At 48.9% G+C, this 23959-nt stretch overlaps 1 protein-coding gene and 1 pseudogene across 2 annotated transcripts in view; both read right to left on the reverse strand.

Moving 5' to 3' along the window:
- Positions 1–19898, reverse strand: part of CLCN4 (Cl-/H+ antiporter 4) — a 56458-nt gene extending 36560 nt beyond the window's left edge. Inside the window, exons 1-3 of one of the 2 annotated variants that reach the window (XM_090264463.1) lie at positions 19765–19898; positions 18281–18542; positions 1219–1374 (exon numbers count right to left, since the gene is read on the reverse strand). In XM_090264463.1, coding sequence (XP_090120589.1) covers positions 1219–1344 — 126 coding nt within the window. In that variant the 5' untranslated portion in view covers positions 1345–1374; positions 18281–18542; positions 19765–19898. Of the gene's footprint in view, positions 1–1218; positions 1375–18246; positions 18543–19764 lie in introns of both variants that reach the window. The other variant, XM_090264462.1, reaches the window with a different exon arrangement.
- A 2429-nt stretch (positions 19899–22327) lies between these two features.
- On the reverse strand, positions 22328–23168 carry LOC149991891 (protein SET-like; annotated as a pseudogene).
- Between the last annotated feature and the right edge of the window lie 791 nt (positions 23169–23959).

Consider the following 23959-nt stretch of genomic DNA (forward strand, 5'->3'; position numbering starts at 1 on the left):
GGCAAACCAATGATTCTTATGTTGGGCCTTTTATAGCTGTCCCAGAGGTTTCTGATCCTTTCATTGTTGCTTCCCATTTCCTCTCGCTGCATTGGTTGACTGCTTGTTCCTTCTCCATATTCCGGTTTGTTGAAATGAACTCTGGATTTTTTTTCCTCACCATCTGTCTCGTATGTGGTTTTGTTCCTTTCGTTATGAGTGTTTTTCGCTTCTTTCTCATCTTTTTCCAAATCTTTTGTGAATTCTGTAAGCCACCTGATAACAATGGCCCAGAACTGATCATCTGACAGGTTTCTTATCTGTTCATCTGTCAGGTTCTCCATCTGTTGCCTGGTGAGCTGTGTCACCGGTATTTCTATAGTTGTCTGCCTCATTTTGACAGATGCGTTTTGTTTTCTTGGGCCGGCTGTCGGGGGCAGTGCCTGTGTACGCGTCACAAGTCAGCGACCGGCGCCTGTCTGCGACCTATTTCGCAGCCCTGTGGCGCTTTCTTTGGGGGCGGGGGTCCAAGATGGATTCACACAGTTATTCAGCTAGGAGACCGGGATCCGTCCTCCCGCCCCCCTGGGCCTCACTGTTCAAGGCGATGCAGTGGCTGCTTTCCCCAGCGCTGGGGTCGTGAGCTGCCGGGGGTTCGACTGCAGCCGGGGTTGTTCTCCCCGCCGCTGTCCCAGGTGCGACCGCAAACAGCTCCGCCCCCTTTCTCTCGTCCTACCTGCCCAAAGGGCGCCGCTGGTTTATAACTTCATATGTTGGGCTTCCGTGTAGTTTTATTTTCTGGAATTTCTAGTTATTCTTTGTTTTGAAGTAGTTGTATTCCTCTCTAGTTGTAGAGGGAGACCTAGCGCGTCCGTCTAAGCCTCCATCTTGGCCGGAAGTCCAAGAATTCTTATTTTAATCTACATCATAAGGCCTTGTTCACAGACAAACCTTCTTAACAAAGACATCATTTCCTTCCTTTGTTTTCCAGGCTCAATGTTAAAGGCAAGAACTGTAGATACACTAGCATGGATCACGCTTACCAGTCAGGTGGATACATCTAAACACATTTAAAGAGTGCCCATGAGCCTCCCTGCCCAGCAGAAGCCTACATTCTTCTGAGAGCAAGACAGAAAGTAAACATTTTCAGCTCTGCCTCTCCCGCTGAGGCTCACGTCAATAGCTGCCCAATGAAAGCAGAGGATCTCCTTCAACATGTCTTTTATGTCTGCCACCTACCTTCCTGTGTCTGTCAGTGTCCCGTGACTTTTCCCTCAGCCAGTCAATGGTGTGGAAGTCCTCATATGTCCCCACATCAGGGAATGGCTCGTCGAGAAAATCCATCAGGTTTCCAGAGCTACTCATCGCTCCTGCATGTAACCATGCTAGTTACACCTGGGAGAGAAAACCTGTGGTTAACAACATAAGCAGGATATCTGCACACACCCAGCACGATAACCCACTTGCACCATTTTCTTATATGAGAAAGAACGACTTCGGCATAGGCAGCTCTGCTGCAACAAAATACAGACACGCACACGCACGTGCACACACAGTCTGTCTTAGTAGATACAGTTTGCTATAACAAAAATACCCTAGACTGGGTGCCATTAGGAACACTAGAGGCACTCCAGCACTGAGTTTCAGCACCACTGTAAACAGCAAAATCACCAATAAAAAGGCACAAAACTGTGAAAAATGTGGCACTAAACAGACTGTGAAAGGGCACTTATTCAGTGCGGGAATTGAAGCAAGACTACAAATGCTGTCTTCTTTAATCTCTGCTAGAAACGTGCATCGCTGTGAACGAAGGGGAAAGCGCCATGTGCACTGATGAGGGGCTTCAAATAAATTTTAGCAAGTAGGCAAATTCATGAATACAGAACCACCAATAATGAGGATCAACTACACACAGTTCTGAAAAATGTCATGTTCTACAGAAGCAAGGTGTCAGAGAGGGCTGGAGGGACGAACGGGGTTGAGGCATACCACCCAAAATCGAATCATTGCAACCATGCCAGTAACTGGTTGTCCTGGGAGATATGGCAGACCACTCAGGCAGACAGCCTACATGGTTGTCACTGTGGATATTCAAAATGCAGAGCAACAGCAGAGTGCAAATGCTGGTGACCCTTGCACTAAGTGGTGGGGGCCACAGTAATCTGCAGAGGGCTGCCACGGAGATGCACAAGGAGATGGACAAGAGGACAAGGGCCACCTGCCGCACAAGATGTGCTATGGTCTGAATGTTGGCGTCCCTGCCTCCACAAATTCCTATATTGAAATCCTAACTCCCAATGCGATGGTATTAGGAGGTAGGGACTCCGAAAGGTGGTCGGGTCATGAGGGCAGTGCCCCATGAATGGGATTCTTGTCCTTATAAAAGAGACCCCAGGGAGCTCCCTTGTTTGTCCCTTCCGTCATGTGAGGACACAGCGAGAAGTCTGTGACTGGGAAGAGGGTCCTCACTTAACCATGCTGGTTCCTGGATCTCAGACTGCCAGCCTCCAGGTCTGTGAGAAATAAGTCTCTCTTGCTTATCAGCCACCAGGCTGCGGTATTTTGTTCCAGCAGCCTGAACGGTCCAAGACAAGCCAAGAGCCATGCCAGGCAGGTGGCACACTGCCCCTGGGCAATGAGCTCTGTGTGCACGTACTCAGTTTTCTTTCTTTTTTTAAATACAGTCAAAAGGTCTCCGGCTGCCAGGACGGTAGCAAAGTTGAGGGTTTACTCCTTTCCTGCATGACCATTCCACGCCCGCTATTCTGGCTCCTCTTCTCTGAGAAACAATTGCAAATGAACGAAGACATCATCCCTGTTACGCCGCCATCAGAGCCTGATTACAGATCACACAGGAGCTAATTTGAGATGCAGAGAACGCTCTGCAGCAGGGCCGGCGCTCACCAGCAGTTAGCAGGAGAAAGAAGGCGCTCTCACACAGACAAGAGGGTGGAGTAAGCACTAAATAAAAATTCCTTTGGCAAGCAGCATGGAAATTTGAATTATAGGACAAGAACCACAAAACGGCTGAATAAAGAGGTGAAGGGTAGTTATAAAAATATTTAAGTGCAGGCTTCTCTTGTTGCTTTATGTATTTTTATTTCTAGAGGGCTCACCGACGACCTGATGAGACTGCATTTTAATCAAATTGCAAACTCACTGTGGGCAAAGTGGGGTAATCACCTTACAAACAATAAAGTGGCCATAGTGATTGATTTATCGACCATCTGCACAACTCAGCTGCTTTAAAACTTTCAAAGTTTGAGGTCTGAGCCCTGCCAAGCTGAAACCTATACCGGCTGATGAGCGCCCGGGGAAGAATCACATTGCATAAGTAAGTAGCAACCAGTAATAAAAGGGAAAGAGTAAAATTAGAACGCAGAGATTTCACCCTCGTTTTTACAAAAACAAGATGGTAATAGGCCTCATATTATATGTGGTCAAGAAACCCTCTGATGGGAAAAAAGATGGCGGGCTGTTGACCCACAACGGCTCAGCCAGCAGCGAGAACTGCAGATTTGCCCACTGTATCGAAATGCAGTTCATGGTACCGGAGACTGAAGGAAATCTGTAGTGAAGCAACAACTCCAGGCGATAATGGTTGGAACAAAAACTCACTCTGCCCGAAAATGTCCGGCAGAAGCCCACACGTTGGGGCAGCGATTTTCACCAGCACGCTGCAAGACTTTGTAAAACATGCAATAGCTGACTATTTACTCAGGGGGCACGGACCTCTTTTCCCGTCGACTGTTAAAGAAAAAACTGACAGCAGCCAACACAACAACGGCCGTCCGGTGTGACTGAGTCAAAATTACACCTCTTTGTTTTTGTCAGGTCAGCAAAAATAAAATAGAGCTTTTGGTGTGCTGCGGAATCTCAGTAATTAGTTTCTGTGTGCCCGGAGATGTGAGTGTGCTGTTTCCACCACCTGGAATAGCTTTCCTGTCCTCTGTCGGAAAAGGTCCTACTCGCCCCCATGACCCTGACCTGCTTGACCCCATCTGTGGAATGTGCATTAACTTCTCCAGAGGGAACCGGGGGCTTCCTCCCTGGCAATCCAAGAGAATGAAAACATGAATATACGTCTGGCGTTTTAAATATCTTTTCCTGAGAACGCCTCCAAGTGTTTACATTATGACAGACTATTTTCTCTTTTGTTCAAAAGAAATCCATCTGTTCAAAGTAGAGAGACAACTAAAGGAAAAATTTGCATGAATCCTGTCTGGCTGCGCGACCGCAGCTGACCCTTGAATGGACTGTCCTCGGGTGCTTTCCACCCCGAGCACATGACACAGAGACTGAACCCTTGGGGACAAGCGCACGTTTTTTAATTAATCAAAGTTATTTGTCTCTGCCCCAGATACTGGTTAAGCCCATGGGATGTCCCAGAAATTTCAGAGCTATCTTCACTGCCAGCTCTTTACATCAGTCATTACAAAGCAGAAAATCATTGTTTTTTAAAAAGAATACTACTCACTGTTGGTGAAATTAAAACTTTAGATACTCTGTTATAACCCCACACCTTCAAAAGCTATCATAAAATCTGCGACCATTATTTATTGCCCATAACACTTAGCAGTGGGCACCAGAAAGTGTGATTCACAGGAGATCGCAGCAGGAACCGGCCCAAGCCCGCAGGCATGTTCTGGATGGAAATTCATGCCATAGCTGCTACGAAGACTCCCGTTTCTCCCACCTCGGACCCAGGGAAGACAGACATCAGGGAAATGGGGACTAAGTTGGGAAATAATCCCAGGGCACAACCAGGAATGGAGTTCTCTATAATCTCTCAGTTTGTCCCATTTTTTGTAGAATTAAAGTTTTAATAACCAGGAGTAAATCTAACATATCCACTTTTGCTACATTGCAGACACTGCTCTGAGCTGCTCAGCCGGCCAAGACAGGCCTGGCTTAGCTGGTGGTAAGCATTTTAAGCATTTTTTTTCCACAAAAGGAATGCACGCACATAACCAGCACCCACATGACCAGCCCTAGAAGCCCCCTCATGGCCCCTTCCAGGCCATGCCCCACCCCTACAGGTTGTCGGCAGCCGTCCGTCTCGAGAGACGATGGTGTAGCTTCTTAAGAGTCTATCTGCACCGCCGAGAATGGCTGTGCAGTCCGACTCGGGAATGACACGGTATCTGTCTCCTCCCGTGTTGAATCGACATCTTGCGATGACGCTGGAGTGTTCTCTCCAGTGAAGCTGAAGCTACAGAGCCTGGGCAGGGTGATATGGAGGGTCTGCTGTTGCCCATGCAGCAGACCCCCCCTCTCTTCGCAGCTGAAGGGTCCAAGGGAAAGACGGAGTCAATACAGCTTGGCTTCAGGTGCGCCGCAGGAGTTGCCGGTGTTGACTACAACGTCAAACCGCCTTAGGGACTCCGGCTCCGGATTTTCTGTCGGGGTTTACTCCCTTAGCCTTTCCCCTGAAGAAGTATGCCGCAAGGCAGCGGAGGTTTTTTGGAGTCAGAGTTTTCCTTCTCTGATGTGCCCTGACTGGAAGATCGAACCAGCGACACTTAGCTCGCAGGCCGACGCTCAATCCACTGAGCCAAACCAGCCAGGGGTACCCCTACAGGTACCCACTATCCTAACCCTCACACCACGGACTAATTTTGCCTGTTTCTGAACTTCATATCAATGGAATGTTTTATTTCCCTCTTCTTTTGTTCTACATTATTTAGAAAGATCCATCCATGTTGTTGAGTGTAATTATCATTTGTTCATTCTCTTGGCTCTTATAAATGCAAACTTTTTCTATTAAGGACCAGATAACAACTATTTGAAGATTTGTGGGCCATGTGGCCCTCTGTCAGGATGACCCAACTCTGCCATGGTCACATAAAAGCAGTCAGAGATAATACACAAATTAATGACTGGGGCTGTTTTTCAATAAAACTTGATGTATGGACACTGACATTTGAATTTCATATAATCTTCATGGGTCACAAAATCTTCTTTCAGTTGTTCTGTGATCATGAAAAAATGTAAAAACCACTTGCAGCTCAAGAACCATACGGAAACAGGCAGTGAGGCCGACTTGGCCGTCAGTGTGATGGACGCACTTGGCCAAGTCTTGTTTAAAGGATCCATTGTGGGGTAAACCCCATGTATCTACCCATTCTACTGTGGAGGGACAGACATTTGGGTAGCTTCCCACTTGGAGCCATGACACATGGCCTGCCATCTGTTGCATTTTTTACACCCGCCTGTAGATGTGTCATTGAAGACCTTGCACTGTCCCCTTCTCTCTAGGCCCAGCAGTGACCAGATGCATAAGAACTGTTCACAGCCCACAGAGCTTGAGGTCACCCATAGCACAAGACACCGTGAGAGGTTTTGGACACAGGGAGGAGAGAACCTGAGAACATGGAGTTCAGAGCCAAACCTTGGTTAGATGACCGCTAAAAAGAAAATCCCCAAAAGCTTCATTTGGCACAGGGTCGCCAGAAGCTCCAACAACAAATCACAAGCATCCTTTACAGAGTCATTTTTCTTGCAAACTACAGGGATCACACAAAGCACTGAGCTCAAGGGCTGATGTCTGCTGGAAACTCCTCTGAAGGCCACCATGCTGGGTGCCCTTGGTCTCAGAAGGGGCGTCATTGCAGCACATGGCCACCAGATGGTGCTCTGCAAGCAGCCCTTCTGCCTAGAGTAGGTTGGAGCCGCCAAGAAACACAGGCAGGGACTGCCTCCTCCTTTCTCCATGTGCTCCAACGTGTAACTCCTGCCTGCACTCAAGACATAGCAGGACACCTTCGCACCTTCCAGTGGCTCCTCTTCCTCTGCCCCACTCTGACTCAAGGGCTCACCCAAATGTGCTGGCAACAGAAGAGTCTTAAACACACTGTGTTGATTGAGTCAGAGACATCAGAATAAGGTGTGTGATTCCACTTATACAGAATCAAATCAATGATTGTCATCTTTCTTTGGAACACAAACCCATCCCTACTCTTGAGGTACTTGGGGTTCAGGTAGAGGGGGGCTATGCTGGAAAGAATAACCTCTAGTTACATGGGAAGGGAGTTCAGGCTATCTAAAAATACTCACTTTTGCCCTGACTGGTATGGCTCAGTTGGTTGAGCATAGTCCCCAAAACCAAAAGGTCTCTCACTGGTTCAATTCTCGTTCAGGATATGTACCTGGGGTGTGGGCCAGGTCCCAGGTTGGGAGCATTTGAGAGGCAATCAATAGGTGTTTCTCTCCCTCCCTTCTCCTCTCTCTAAACTAAATAAATAAAATCTTTTTTTTTTAAGAGTATAAAAATGCTCGGTTTCTTTTGAGACATATTTCCATTGTTGTTTGTTGGGTTTTTTTGTTTGTTTCAAGAGTGGGGTGTTCTAAAATGGGCCTCTGGTAGCAACGTGGGGAGTGGCCCAGAGAGGGCAAGAACTTGAGGGTGACATGAAAGCACTATGGCTGAAAGCGGGCCTCCTGGGGGTTGGGAAGCCCCCGGCCCCGCAGTCAGGCGCGGGAGCCTCGTCGGCCCGTTTTACAGGTGAGCACTCTGCCGCTCCAATCGCCATCACAGAGCCTGCCTGTGGGGTGGGCGTGGGATCCACGTGGGAGCGGAAAGCGGCCCTGGACAAGGGGTAAATGGAGGCACGTGGCTGTGTGCCTGTGACACTATTTACAGGAACGTGCAGTGGGCTGGGGGGGCATTGGGGGCAAGCACAACAGAGAAAAAGGAACTTTCTCTTTCCAAGGGCGGTTAACCTGGGAGCCCCCTGTCCTCCTGAGTGTCTACAGCAGGGGAAAGGAAGCCGGGCAGCAGACACCAATGAAAATACACCAGCGACTCCCGACAGAGGCAATTCTGCCTCCAGGGGGACACTGGGCAATGTCTGGAGACAGTTGTCACATCTGACAGGAGCGCTCCGGGCATCTAGTGGATAGATACCAGGGATGCGGCTACACCCCCTACAATGCGCAGGCCAGTGCCATGCAAAGAACGATCCCGCCCCAAATGTCACCCGTGACAAGCTGAGAAACTGGACAAACAAGCAAGAGATACAGAAAGACGCCTTCCAGCGCCTGAGGCCCGGCCTGGCCAGGCCCGGCCAGACTTGTTTGTGTTCTTATCCAAGTGGAGGACGTGAGTGGCAAACTGGTGTAAAACTCTCTGAAGAAGTTTTTTTGAAATCGATTTGGATTCGCTGATTAGAACATTTACTACAGGAAATCGCTTTCTATACAAAGATTCAATCTGTTAGACTACAACCCCACAGATACAAGGAACTCAACAAATTCCAAGCACAAAAAAGAAAGAATAAAACTACGCCAAGACATATCATGGTCATATTGTTAAACTAGTGAAAAGGAAGATAGCTGAGGAGCAGCAAGAGAGAAAGACATGTGTACAAGGGAAATTCTTCAACCAAAGTGCCCATGAAACTCTTTCTTTCTCTTGTAAAATGCCTGTCCCATCATCTCTCACAAAAAGCCGGGGCTGGCAAGCCCTGTGCAGCAGACAGAGGACGTGGGCTCCCCACAACATGACAGGTCAGGTAACGTTCACCAGGGCAGGTGGAAAAGGGGAGATGCTACATAGAAATACCGGGGGCTCAAAGTGACAACCACATATCCAAACCCCATTGACATTTGGGGTTACTGTAATAAAGTCTCTAGGCCATGAAGATGGATATGCAGACACACATTTTCATGAAATATAGCCACTTGTCCATTGACTTAAAATCAATACACTCAGAGTCATCATCAATATGCCCTAACTTAGCATCAATATACCCAAATCTTGCATGTAGCTCCTCTCCTCCCCACACTGAGAAAGGGAACACACACCAGGAACAAACATGGAGCCATCGGAGAATAGTGGAGCTTTGGAAAAGGCAAGAGGGTGGCAGCTACACTCTGGGGAGCTGACATCCTCTCCCAGAACACTGGTATTTTACCAGTTCTATTTGCTATTCAATGCTGCATAACAAGTTAGCCCAAAACTCAGCAGCTATACATACACATGTGTGATCTTAGTTTCTGTGGGTCAGGAAGTTGGGAGAAGCTTGGTTGGGTCTTCCTGGCTTAAGGTCTCTCAAGGAGGTTGTGGTCAAACTACCGGCCCTGGTTACAGCCATCTAAAGGCTTGACGGGGGCAGGAGATTCCACTTCCCAGGTGGTTCCCAGACATGCTGGCAAGCCGGTGCTGGCTTTTGGTGAGAAGCCTCAGTTGTGCTCCACCCTGCATGTCCACAGGAGTGCTTGGTGTCCTCAGGACAAGGCAGCTGGCTTTTCCCAGAACACGTAATCCAAGGGACAAAGTAGAAGCAGAAGGGTCTCTTGTGAACGAGTCTTAGAAGTCATATGCCATCACTTCCACACTATCCTATGGGTGGCAGAGGTCAGCTGTGGGAGAGAGCTACACATGGCCATGAGCACCAGGAGGCAGGGTAATTGGGGCCCATCTTGGAGGCTGGTCCCCACACCAATCAAAGCTTTTCAGCTCACCCTGCCTGCGACCTCACCAATTTCATATTCATTTGCAATCACAGAACCTCCCTTTTTACAACTAATTCACCAGATCCCAAGCTGGGCTCCCCAGGAAGGCAAAGACCAAGGGGGTATTGACAGTAAGAGGAGCACTTCGTGGCCACGTGGTGAAGGCCAAGGGCCACAGAACCCAGAACAAGCCCAAGTCCCAATAAGAAGAAAGCTCAGAGACAAAGGACGTGCAGAAAGAGATGTGAAAATTCAAATTTGCCCACTTCAAACTCTGTCCTGGAGCCAACAGAGCCCAGGAGGGTCACTTCCTCCTCCTCCTCCTCGTTGTTCCTCCTTGGCCCACCCCCAGCCCCGGGTGCTCAGTGCTCCTTGAGCCCCAGCTGGCCGCCACAGGTCTGGGGAGCGGCTGTGGCCCACGCCCCTCCCTCTGGGGCATGGTTCCTATGGTCCCCAGGCCACACAGCTATGTGTCCCATTTTTTAACAGGGCCTGTGAATTGGAAAGGGCATCCGGTGAAACAACGGACGGGGCAGGGAGAGGGGCACGAGGGCTTTGTGCCAAGGACGGGCCCAGCATCTGGAATCTCCCCAGAGACTCCCTCTCACGTCATTCGAACAACGACAACTGGGGCTAGGGCACCCGTCTAAGCACGTCTCCCGTACTCAGTCCTTAGGGCTCCTGACACTGTCTGAATGGAATACTGTTGCCCTCGGGCCTATGTTAAGCAAACTGAGGCAGAGGAAAGGTGAGGTCACAGGACCAAGTGTCCCAGATCGGAGGCCCCGAAGGCCCTTCTTCCAGAACACAGCTTATCAGGCCTCCGCAGGCCCAGGGGACAAGTAAAGGCCTGCGGGGCCACCTGTGACCTCCCAGGTCAGCGATGGCTCACACTTCCCCGAAACCACTGCCCTGTTCGTTCCCTCGGGCTGCCAGACACGGCTCCAGAGACTGGGTGGCTCCAGTAACAGGAATGATGGCCTCACAGTTCCGGAGGCCACAAGCCTGAGGTCATAGTGGCGGCAGGCAGACTCTCTGTGTCCCTTCACAGGGTCTTCTCTCTGCGCGAGTGTGTGTGGAAACTCCCTCTTGTTATAAGGAAACCACTGAGACTGGGCTAGGCCCCCCCAGTGACCTCATTTTAACGTGATCACCTCTGTAATGACACTGTCTCCAAATAACGTCGCACTCTGAGGGGCTGGGGGTACCTTCACATGTGAATTTTGAGGGACACAATTCAGCCTGTAACAGCTTCTCTGAGTTCCTCCCTCTCCTGGAAACCCTTCACACAATAATCTTTGTTCTGCTCCTGTAGGGTACACCCTCTCATGGAAAAGTGAAGTTTGAACAGCTACTCATCACTAGCAACTTTATAAAGGTTAAGTGCAGGGAGTCATCGAGTACAGTCCTGAGGTGTCCCGCTGTCCTCAGAGCAAGGCCGCAGGATGGCTTAACCATATTCTAGCTGGGTTGCCAAGCTGAGGGCTGGAATGGCAGTCAATTCGTAAGTTCAGGGCCAAAGAGGTGCTGGTAGAAGGCATGACTAAGCTAAGAGGAAAAATTACTCATCTGTCACTGAGCAGTCGGCCCTCCTAACTACTAACCACAAAGCTCTTCTAAGCAGCCAGCACCTCCAAGAGTTACAGTGGGGGGAAAAATAAGTTCCGCATTTGGTCATATACACCCAGAAAAGAAACAAAGAACCAAAAGGCAAGGAAGCATAGTGAGCCCATAGACAGACAGGGTACAAAACCTCTGGGAAGACACGAGAGAAAGAGGCCTGGCCACCACCACGGCCACCACAGCAGGGAGCAGGCATCTTGGTGGAGGAGCAGAATGTAGCTGCTGTGGGCATGTCCCCCTCCAGACAACCCCAAACCCAAGCTGGACTTCAGAGATGCTGCTGATGGGAGGCTGCAGGGCCCACCCCCAACCCTCCCAGACTCCCCTGTGTGACTTCAGCCACCTCCCATAGGGAAGGCTCTGGCCTGGAGCTTTCATCAATTCAACCAACGGCCAGGCTCCCTGCTCCTGAGAACCCCACCAAGAGCTGCAGAGCAGTAAGCAAGTGCCCTCTGGGCAAAGCTGCAGAGGAAAATAGGTCCAAGGAGGGAGGAAATCCAAGATGGTGGTGCACTATGCCCAGCAGGAGGAGGGGGCTTGGGCCAGGCCCCGATGGCCCGGGACTTAGCCCTCAGGCACTGAGAAGAGCCAGCTCACAGTAACAGAATGTACTGGACTCAAGGGGCGGTGAGAGAGCTGTGTAACAGGAATGACTGTGATCCCAATAATCAGGTCACAGTGGCCTGAGGGTTCAGGTGACTTCATCCACAACAGGACTCCTTTGCTGTCCCTGTGGCCACAGCCTCTCAAGAATAATGCTGCCCTGACCCAGAACGAGAGGCCCATCTGGAAGTGTGGTGATTACACATGCGGAATCCACCCCCTTTGATAGGCGAGACCCCCAGGTGCCTAGCACAACACTGCTGTGAAGTAAGTGGGAGGCATTGGCCAGCTCACCTAGTCACCCTGGTCATTGCTCACTAGCCACCTGGCTTCGTCCCTCAGCCCCCTCTGGGTGAGCCACCCTTCCAAACACAAATCTCAACATGTCACCCCCCCGCCGAAAAGCACTCAGCGGCCTTCCAGCACACCTAGAATGATCCAGGGTCTGTGGCCCTACTGCTGAGCTACCACATGGTCTATCCAGTGACCCCTCAGAGCACGGACCCCCCTGTGGCTCCTGAGCCACACCAGGCCGCCCTGCCTTGTCAGGGCCTTTGCACGGCCTGTCCCCCCTCCCACTTTGATGTTCACAAAGCTCTCCCTCACTTCCTTCGGGTCCCTGTTCCCATGCTAGCCTTCAGAGAGGCCTCCGTGACCACGCTAACTAGCACTCTCAACCAACTGCTGTCCGTCCTTGGCCTGCTGCTGCATTTCCCTGGATAGCAAAATACAGAAAATGTCCTTATTTTCTCTTTCCTCAACTCGAGGGTCATTTCCGCAAGGGAATGATCTTTGTCCATTTGATTCCAGTGTATCTCCTTGCCTAGAGTGGTAGGTCTCAACCGGGAGCAAGTGTGCCCACCAGGGGACATTTGGCAATGTCTGGAGTTTGGGTGTCACACGTGGGAGGTGGGGCAGTGGTTACTACTGACACCGAGTGGGCGGACGCCAAGCATCCCGTCTAACACATGGCAGCCATGCATAGGACGCCGCCGCCATAGAATATCCAGCCCGAATGCCCAGAGTGTCAAGGTTAAGGAAGCCTGGCCTAGATACATAGCAGGGACCCAACAAATATCTGCTACTTGAGTGAACAAATAACAAACACTGATGTTCACATCCATGGAAATGCCTGTGCAGTTCTTGTGATGCTGATGGTGTCTTCTCAGGGTACTAATAGCTCACTTATCTTCTCATTCAACGAACGTGTGCTCTATGCTGTGTGTGCTGTGGTGAATGAGCCGCACACAGGCCCTGATCTCTGAGCCTAGCAGGGGAAAAAAGAAGATTCTGTAGAGGTATCTGGGGACCTGGGTGCTTCTCCAGCTCTGTCACAATCGGTCACACGACCTTAGGCAAGTCACCTGCCTTCTCTGGACATTTCTTCCTCATAGGTAAAAGATAAGATTTGCTTTAATTTGGAGGCTCACTTCCAACACCTGAAGTCTATGTATTTAACTGATCACAGAGGAAAGCTTATGAAAGCTTGGGTGATCCACATGTCTCTCAATAGCTGACTAGGTCAATAAATGACCACACAATGGGACACCCTGTGAGCATTCTGATGTAAAATAATCTCCAAAGAAAGGCACCTGGAGCTCAGGGTGAGCGACACTCCTCACCCTCAGGCCTACTTAGTCAGAATCCCCTGCATGTCCAAAGAGTCTCCATTTCTTTTCTACCCTTTTTTAAACTTCTTATTGGGAACATTCTCAATACAGAGAACATCACGCAGAGGAGCCCAGTGAAGAGCACAAACCCACCCAACAAGTGTTCCCATTGAGCCATATTTGCCTCATGTCATTCTGTCTCCATTTACCCAAATCACTTCAAAGTCAATTATTGATCTAGAGAACAGTGGTCCTCAAAGTGTGATCTGAGAACACCTTGGGCATCCTCAAGACCTTTGATGAGGTTCTATGCTATCAAAATATTTTTATAATAATCTTTCATTATTTACCTTTTCCATTCTCACTCTCTCGTGCATGTACAGTAGAATTTTCCAGAGGCTACAGGACATGTAACATTGCAACAGGTTGAATGCAGAAGCGAGTATGACAGTCTATCTGTCTTCTGTTCAGCCATTCACGAACGGTTTTTAAAATGTAAGAAGTAATTTATTCTATCATGGTACTCCATCTCTGACTACTACAACATGCATCTCCAAAAAAGAAGGCCCTACATACATACAGTGTTATCTATCTATTGCTGTGTAACAATGTGCCTCGAAACATGGCACCAGAAACAAACATCTGACTGTTTCTCTGTCTGGGTGTCTACCGTCGTCGGCAGCCGTCCGTCTCGAGAGACGATGGTGTAGCTTCTTAAGAGTCTATCTGCACCGCCGAGAATGGCTGTGCAGTCCGACTCGGGAGTGACACGGTATCTGTCTCCTCCCGTGTTGAATCGACATCTTGCGATGACGCTGGAGTGTCCTCTCCAGTGAAGCTGAAGCTACAGAGCCTGGGCAGGGTGATATGGAGGGTCTGCTGTTGCCCACGCAGCAGACCCCCCCTCTCTTCGCAGCTGAAGGGTCCAAGGGAAAGACGGAGTCAATACAGCTTGGCTTCAGGTGCGCCGCAGGAGTTGCCGGTGTTGACTACAACGTCAAACCGCCTTAGGGACTCCGGCTCCGGATTTTCTGTCGGGGTTTACTCCCTTAGCCTTTCCCCTGAAGAGGTATGCCGCAAGGCAGCGGAGGTTTTTTGGAGTCAGAGTTTTCCTTCTCTGATGTACCCTGACTCACTTGATAAAAGCCCAACTTGGGTGTCTACCACACCATAAGATTATCACATCTCATAAAACTTCCAGTAGTTTCCTCACATCAGCTAATAGGCAGTCACATAAACATAACCCAGCTGTCCCCAAATGCCTATTACAGATCTTTGTTCAGGCCAGGAGCCAATCATGGACTATAAATGATATTTGATTATTGTCAATGACTGAATGTGCCTCCTCCAGATTCACCCGTTGAATCCTCACACCCAACGCGATGGTGTTAGGAGGTGGAGCCCTTGAGAGGTGATCTGGTTATGAGGGCGGGCCCCTAATGAATGGGAGTAGTGCCCTTTTAAGAGGCCACAGAGCCAGCTGGCTCTCTTCCCACCATGTGAGGACACAGTAAGAAGGCAGCCATCTGCAACCGAGAACAGGGCTCTCACCAGAACCCAACCATGCTGGCACCTTGATCTTGGACTTCCAGCCTCCAGAACTGTGAGACAGAAATGCCTGCTGTTAAGCCACCCAGGCTCTGGAACATCCCATAGCAGCAAGCTGGGCATGACAGTTACTCAGCCTTGTAAATCTCATTTGATGGAGAATCCTCCCTTTTTATTTTCTTGCCCGATATTGACTTGTTGCAAAGACAGGACCCAATGGCCCACTGAGGTACATGAGGGTGCAAGGGGCCACTCTGGGGTACGGGATAATGAGGAGCTACCTGGATGGCCTGGAATGCAGCCTGTAAGGACAATGGCTGGCAGAGGATGAGGGGGCTGCTGGTGCCCAGCCTTCTGCACTTCGGTTCTTTCACACTGAACATGAATGAGCCCTGCCTGGGAGACCAAGTTTTATGAGGCCAGGAGAGTCGGAGAGAGAACTGATGGCAGGGGAATGGGCAGAAGGCCACACTATAGTCCCAGGCCAGAGTGGGGGCGACAAGGAAAACCAAGTCCCCACCCGCAGTGCCATTGCCACCACCACTTCCTGCAAGCATAGTTGGTCCCATTTCATGAATACGACAATTTCTCTGAGGGGAAGGGCTGCAGCCCACACCACCCTGCCAAGTGGCAAAGCCATACTTCAGAGGTAAGTCCCACATGGAAGCGAAAAGCATGTGACCCCCACTCCAGGAGAGTCTGCCCTGGCCTCCCCCGCCTGCGGGCCACGTCACTCCACCTCCTCTGCCGTCAGTACCAGCAGCACCAGCCATCTGGTTCGGTGCTTGCGCCGCTGCCGCAGGCACCACTCAGCCCACTTCACAGATAAAGACAGGGACTGACGTTAGTCCACACCAGGTTCCTAGGGGCCCCGTACAAGGACAGCACCCAGGTCTGCCACACGCTGAGTCCAGCAGCGGCAGACACACACTGACCTAGTGTCTGGCAGGCTCCTCCTCCCCTGACACTCCTGCTGAGCTGGCTTCCTAGCTACAGCTGGCACACAACTGAAATGGGGTACAGGTCTCCCCCACAGTCCATGGTTTGGGGGGTGGGGGAAGGAGACGATACAGCTTTTAAGATATTTTGCACATCTGTGGCAGGCTGATAGCTAGATAAGAGTTGGACTACTGCCCAAGGTAAAAGGTGTACCTGAATTTCAGGACTTAAAAGGAAGGGCTGCAGCCTTCAAAGAGGGCGTGTAGGAAAGCAGGCCCGCTGCTGCTTTGATCGCTGCTGCTGTGACCGTGCCCGCTGCAGCTGACTCCAAAACCACCAAGGACTCTGCCCTGCAGACCCGGACTCTGTCTGCATTCTTGGAACTCATGACATATGGAAAGGGCACTCTCAGGACTCGTGCCTTTCATGGACGTCACCGTGACCCAGTGGAACATGGCACATGCTTTCCTGGACTATTATATGGAGGCTGAGGACAATGTACCCCAGATCCTGCAGGAGAGAGCTGACAGATAAGGGGCAGGGAACTCTTGGGCTTGGTTTTGGCTTCTAGCCTTTTGGGGAGCAAGGGAAGTGCTGGGTGTCGTGGGAAAACAGGGCTCTAAGCAGGAGTGTTCCCAGCCCCGACCCCAAGGTTGGAGTATTATAAATAAAGACCTGTTTTCCTCAACACTAATTGTTGGGTCGTACACCAAGGCGCCATGTGAACAGGCCCTGGTTTTCTGGATAACACAAATAGGCCACCTCTGTTTGATAGAAGCTGTTTCTGGAACCCCACGGCATCAAAAAAGCCTTCACATTATATTTCCACTACATACAACACTGTAGAAGGGAATCTGATCTCTGACCAAGGGCCCAGCATCAAACGAATCACAGAAAAAATGTATTTGAGAATACTGGAACCAGAAGAACATTTAGAGATCTAAATGAGTGGTTCTCATGCAGCCAATGGAGCCCCTTGCCCCCATCTCCTCACCAGGGGGACAATGTCTGGAGACATTTTTGGCTGTCAAAACTTGGAGAGAAGGGAAGGAGTGTTACTGGCATCTGGTGGGTGGAAACCAGGGGTGCTGCCGAACCCCCTGCAGTGCCCAGGACAGCCCCACCACAACAGAATGACCCAGCCCAAATGTCCCTACTGCTGAGGTGGCGAAACCCTGCTCTAAAGTCCTGCGTTACTTTAAGAGAAAACTGAGGCAGGAGACACAAAGCGACTTGCCCAAGGTTACACAGCCCCAGGCCAGAAGTGGCATGCGGGACTCCACCACCTCGGTCTCTATCAGCTGCTCTGCTCGGGCTGGGCTGGGAGGCAAAGGCGAAGGCCGAAGGAAGCCGACCTGAGCCAAAGGAAGAAGATGGCAATAAAGAAAGGCTGGCTGTGTGACCTCAGGGAGGAACGCCTTCTTCCATTATCAACGACAACGGCATGGCTTTGCAGGTCCCCCAACTGCGAGTGGTAGGTCGCGCTGTTCACAGTGTGAGTTCCAATAGCGTTCACTGCCACCACAGCTCGCACACAGCTTCCCTGTTTACAGGAAAGAATGCCACTTCCTCCTCCTACGGTGCCCACACCCGTCCTAGGCTTGGGTGGGCTTTGAACCAGAGGAAAAGCATCTACACACAGGTCCAGATCTCTCAAGAGTCCAATAAAAATCCCACCGAACTGAAAAGTCACCTGACCCCACCCCCCATCTGCCGCTGAGTCATCATTGGCCCCTTCTTGCAGCAAGCTAATTTTTCAGCAAGGGAATTCGAAAGAACACTGGGAATTCTTGCATTCTGGTGCTCGTCTCCACCCGCACCGCCTTCCAAAGATCATTTTGTTCTTAAGACAGCTGATTCACTCTCTCTTGCCCTCGCCTGTTTATCTTTAGAGGCTGCATTGTATTGTAGTTTATTCTAATGGATATTAGAATCCAATTAGCACCCTTGAAGGGGAAAAAAAATACATTTAGAGATCTCCCCTTTCAATGCCCTAACCTTGCAAAATAATGCAAACAACGCTTTGGACTGCATACCTAGCTCTTTAAATTGCAAATCAAGAAGCTGCCATTCCATTCAAAGCGAAGCAGCTTTTGCTTTAAAGAAATCAGGCTCAATTCTGAGGACGAACCCCCGTCGGGAGAATTAGTAAACGGGCCATTATTTAACAAGCGCAATGACAGCTGGAAACAGTTGCTAGTTACCTTGGCCAAGGCCGACTCTCTCCTTACAAAGCATGTACCGGCAATCATTCCAGATTTTCCCCCTCCTGAGCAAGAGGTCAGGTCTTCCTGTCTGGCCCCTGCCCACTTTCCCGGGATGAGCATGCAAAGATCCAAGTCACGCGTGGCCTGCAACAGCCCCCCTGCCTCCCGCCCCCGCGCCTGCTGCATGCAAAAGTGGGACAACCAGAGACCCTACTTGGGGTTCCTGGGGCACCTCCAGGCTGCAGGCCCGCAGGCAGGACTCGGCGATGCGCGCTCCTTACCTGCAGTGCCGCATGGCGCAGCCCCGCCACCCACCTGCACAGCATCCTAGCTAGAGCATCCTTTCTTCAATGCCGCGACCGCGAGCGCGGTGACGTCACCAGAGGCGGGTCCCACGCCGCCACGTGACACCCTCGGGGCCCGTGGGAGGTAGCCGGAGGTGGTAGGCAGGCAGGCGGGGTGCAGGGGAGCCACTGGGAGTCCCTGGAGGTGAGGAGCGAGGGGCCGGGAAGTCCAGCTCCAGCCTCCCTTCTGGGCGCTGAGCTTGCTGCGTGCAGCTGGCTTGGCCTCCCACCAACTATGGGGAACAAACGGCATGGAGAGAGAAAGCCAAATGATTACAGGCTCCGCGCGTGGAATAGGATTTCAGGAGAGCTAGCAGTAAGGGGATTAGGAATGAAAGGAAATAATTTAGGGTTTTATTTTAAAGTCTATCAAACGCAGTGGAGAGAGAAGTATACTTTCTGTAAATGGAATTGACAGTGAAAATATTCAGTGTATGGACATACTTTTAATATCGAGGCCCAGTATTTCAAATCACATATGAAACATGATAGCAAGGACCTTCACTTGAAGCATATTCGTTATGGAGTATTATACTAATTGCAGTGATGAATAATGCTCTTAATTACTCCCAATACCTACATTCCAATATTAACCTGTATCCGCCAAAGGAAAAGACAGGGACAACACGTATTTATACTACTTCCTCGAACAGCTGATTATTTAAAATAAAGCCCTGTCGCACGAGCGTGCTTGTCCACGTGTCTGTTTGTTTTCTTAAATCTTCTGGCAAGGACTTGGATCTCTCTTGACGTGACGGAGCTAATTCACAGTAGCTCATTATTTCACATTTTCTAATTTTGAACACGTCCTGCAGAAGTGAGTCATCATACTATTCTAGAAAACATGGACAATGTCAACATTTCTCATGCACGATCGACAACAGCCTTGCCTAGAAAGTCTGAGCCGAATCCAACTGTGGTCATTTCGTAAAATTGAAATGGCATATTTCAAACGCAGGCAGTGGACATATCAACTTTGCTCGCCAAACCACATAAACGTTTTTGAACTGCGAAAGGACAAAAGCAAGAACTTTTTATTTGTATTCCAGCTTCACATAGACTCGTCCACTTGCACTTGCCTTGGAATCACCATTTCAACATTCCTTGCTCATGCCCCTGGAGGGGATGTGAAATGGATTGTTTTACAGGCAGGCCAGGCTTACTTGCTATTTTTTCCAGCAGCTTTCGGTGTCCTTTCTATATTTAACCCAGGCCTTTGACCACCATTCCCTCCAGATGAACACAATTCCTGTCCAGAAGGCCAGTCTCTAATTTGGGGGGTAAATATGGCCCTCTCACGGCCATCAATTGTTTCCAACACCAGATTTAAAAAATCAACAAAGTGGCCGTGTGCTTTTCTAGGTCACTCTTCTCAAGTTTGTTGTTGGTTTTCTGTTGTTGTTTTTTTTTTTTTCTTTTTCTTTTTCTTTTTTTTTTGAGCAATAAGTAACTTACCTTTTGCTTTCAGATTCCTGAGATATATAGTTAAAATGCTACCGAAATCCCCTCTCCTGTGGGTGGGTTGGGGGTCTGATGCAGACAGAAACTGACAGGCTCGCTCTCCTGGCAGAAGTGACTGTCAATTTCAGCCTCACACACCCAGGCCTTCCCACCCCACCCCCCAGCCAGCCTGGGAGCATCACGTGCTCTGCCCAGCCACTCAGCCCTGCCCAGTCGGCTGTGTCACCTCTAGTCTCCGGAGGCCGGTCAGGCCAATTTCCTTCCCCTACACTCGGGGCATTCTTGCCCAGAGAGTACCCAGCATCAGCAGCACGGGACGCCCCGCTGGGCTGCCCCGACCACTGCAACAGAGTTCCAAGAATCAGTGTGGGGCTGGGGGCCTATAGCATGCCCTTCTGCAGTCTGACGGGACTTGCTCTGTGTTCCTGATTGGTGAAAATGTCTACAGCAGAGCCACCTCCCCCATTGTGGGCCACTGTTAGTTTCACCTTCTGCTTTCAAGGTGATTGCTCAAGTGTAAACATCATTACAGCAAATAGCAATTCAGAAAAGGCCAAAACACTGTGCACTTTTCAACAGAACGCCATAACTCTTCGACATGGTCCACACCCACCCGTGAAACTTACTTTGGCAAATATTTTTTTAATTAAAAAAAAAAAAAGATACCACCCATGACAATGTAAATTGAACAATCTTTCTGGTAGGCTATTTAGCATTTTTTACCAAGAGCCTTACAAGTACGCATGTCTGTAAACTACTGTGGGCCCCACAGCTGTTGGTGTCATTTGCTCCAGGAATTTGACCTAGGGGGGCAGAGGGAGTGCAAATAACCACCTTGGGAAAGTTTGCTGCGTTATTATTTATGATCCCAAAGCACTGAAAGCGAGTTAAATCTCCTAAAACAGAGGATGGGTTAAGTTATAAGACATCTGTTCAGTAATACCTGAAATTAACATGGTAGTAGATACTTTTGACATGGAAATATCTTCACAGTTTATTAAGTGGGAAAAAAAGCAAACTCGAAAGCATTATGTGTTCCTCGACCCTTCTGGTGTAAGTAGGTGTGATATATTTCCATCTGCACAAAGACCACAATATATGAACATGGAAAACAATTGGAAAGTGAATGCATGAAAGTATCAACTGTGGTATTTCACCGGTTAGTGGGATGAGGGCTGTTTCACATGTCTCTTCTTTTCAGTTCAGCTACGTTTTCTCATTTTTCTATATTAACCCATATTTCTTTTGTAAGAAGAAACACTATTTACTTCTTTTCTTAAAAGCACCACGGTAGACATATGATCATGGAATAAAGATTTTGGGGTACATTTTAATGCAGACTTTATTACTTGAAGAGTCTCAGATCTTAAGCACAAAGCCCCCAGAGAACAATTCCTAGTCTTCCTAGATTGTTCTGCTCATAAAAATCTTTATTTTTTTAAAGAAAAAAATAAAAAGCTATGTTCTTTTATTGGAGCAAGATTCCTGATCAGTATACAGTGATACATGTACTAAACAGAGACCTGCGTAGCAATTACATACTTTCCATTTAGATAGGTTCTCGTGACACTTGGCCTATTGATGGAATAGTTTCATTTATAAAGTTTTATACATCGAATAGCTTTGAATTTGACCAGCATGTCCATTCATTTATCTCTGGAAAGTCAAGTGTGTTCTGAGAGAGAAGAATCTCATCCTTTGGGCACACATTTAATTTTATTATAACAAAGCAACCTGTACACTTTTTAACATTTAAAACCGAGCATCGCCTTTCCTTCCCAGCAAACAGAAAGAAATTTGAAGGGGAACAGGAACAAAATCTCAATAGAGACATGTCAATGCCAAAGGAGGCCCTGCAGGTTCTGCTGATTCTCCCATTGAGTGACAGAGCTCAAGTCACCATCAGGAGAGAATGTTATTTTCAAGGTGTCATCTTCAAGTGCAAGGACGCCCACAAAACATCACAACGGAATGTGCTGAAGGAGAAGCTGACCTATAACCCCTTTTGTTTTTTTAGTATCTTTTTTTAAACAAGAGAAAGTAGACATTCCATGTTGGGGAATGCTAACGGTCCAAATTCACATAGAGATGTGGTGTGGTCTCTGAGCCCAACATCCAGAGAAAGGAGGGACAATGCTAGAACTCTCCGTGCTACTACACAGGTACCCGGCGCCCCGCAGCTTCCAGCAGAGCTAAGGGGGCAGAAGGTTTGTTTTTTGTTTTGTTTTGTTTTGTTTTGTTTTGTTTTGTTTTGTTTTGTTTTGTTTTTCCCCACAGAGCAGGTGTGTTGATTCCATAAGGTTTTTGTTGAGACAGGAAGGGATAAAAATGAATTTGGAACAGAAAGGGGCAGAGATTCGTTTCCCACTGTATTCTGCTCAAGGTACATCCCCCCACACACACCAAATGAGGCAAGAACCATGGTGTGAAGGAGAGAAAAAAGGCCCCAAACACAGGGAGACTGAGCACAAGAGGAAAAAAAAAAAAAAAAGACTGCAGCTTGCTCCCAGGGACTGGAGAAGATTGACAAGGAAGATTGGAATCCATCAGTGTTCCATTAATCATCTTCTCCTTCATTTTCCTCTCCTTCCTCCACCATCACCATCTTCATCTTTTTCTCCTTCATCCTCAACCCCTTCTTCATCAATATCTGCCAACCCTCCTTCTTCTTCATCACCATCCTCTTCTCCTTCCCCTTCCTCATCATCCATGTCACGAAGTAATAGTACTGTAATGGATTTGGCCGAATATCATCTCTCATGACTTCGCCTAAGTCATATGCACCTGCGTCAGAACAGCGGTCGGCATGGCAGGTGAAGAAGCTTTCTGCTTCCTCAAAGCTGCCTGGCCTTAGTCTGCATTCAGCTTTAACATTTCGTCAAACCTTCCCGGATTCCCATTGGATTTCAGTGGCCTTTGAAGACGGATCACCACTCTCATTCAGATGAAATATCTCTGACGAGAACTTTAGTTTCGAAGTAAGGATTCTCATGGAAATCAAAATCTACTCTGTAACCTGATTTACTACCTTCAAGTTTTATCACTTGAATTCTTGTCAAAGAATGCATTATCTGGTCGTCCTCTTTGCCAAGCAGTTCAGACACTTGTGCGTGGCTGACAAATGTTGTTACCCCCGAAATTGGGGATTTTGGTGATCAATTCTAACCTCTTCTGGAAAAAAAAATGGTTGGCACAGTTTGTTGCATTCTGTTCCACTTTCAAAACCTCCTCCCTGGATTGTACATCAAGTCGATTCTATTTTGTGCTTCGTTAGTATGCTCAATTGGTTTTTGCTGTCGTTCTTCTTCCTTGGGTGAGCCTGATAGGTCAATGTGTTCTCTGGCTTGGGGACAGGAGGTGGTCCCTTCTTTGATCTCGGTTGGAGCAAAGATTGGCATTGGGCTCCCTGCTGGGAGGCAAGTTGGAGAATGGGAGCGCAGGGAAGTTACATGCCTGGAAGAAGCTGTAAGAATTACTGCCCGGAAAAACCAGGAGGAAAGAATGTGCCAGCCAGGAAATGGTTCTAATGTTCAGTCGTTTGGGGGCCACACTCCAGTTCTCTTCCATCTAAGTTCACTTCTTATTCTGTCCTGTGCACAGAAAGGTCACCGTCACCATCCTGCATGAAAAGGTTCTCCAAATGCTTACGCCATAACATTTGAGATTTCATTTTTCCACACTGGTACCTTCTTTTTCTCTCTGACTTCTGCTTTTTATCCCTTTGAATCTTTTTCCTCTGAATTGTCTCCTGCTGGGACACTTGGCAATGCATGGGGACATTTCTGGCTGCCACTACAGAATGGGGATGCTGCTGGCATCCTGTGGCTGGCAGCCAGGAAAGCTGCTCAGCACCCCACAGTGCCCAGGGCAGCTTCTCAACAGAAAATGCTCCAGGACAGGGTACCAGTAGTGCTGAGGTGGGGGACCCCTGCTTTAGAATTACTTAAAGGTGAGGCTCCCGGCATGTGGAATATAACTGCCTGTGTATTCATACAGTACTTCCCAATCAATGCACAGGACACACTGCCAAGGGTTGTTATTCTGGGACCAAGAACCCAGTGGCTGCGGAGCAGAGGTAGAAGGAAAGTTGTCATAGGTGTGGAAACACATCACACAGTAAAAACCAGTGTTCAAGCCCCCTCACATTAATGCTACCAATGTCACTGGATTCACACAGCAGCCTGAGAAT

Source organism: Furipterus horrens, unplaced genomic scaffold, assembly GCF_987537825.1.
Source record: "Furipterus horrens unplaced genomic scaffold, mFurHor1.1.pri manual_scaffold_17, whole genome shotgun sequence".
Lineage (NCBI taxonomy): Eukaryota > Metazoa > Chordata > Mammalia > Chiroptera > Furipteridae > Furipterus > Furipterus horrens.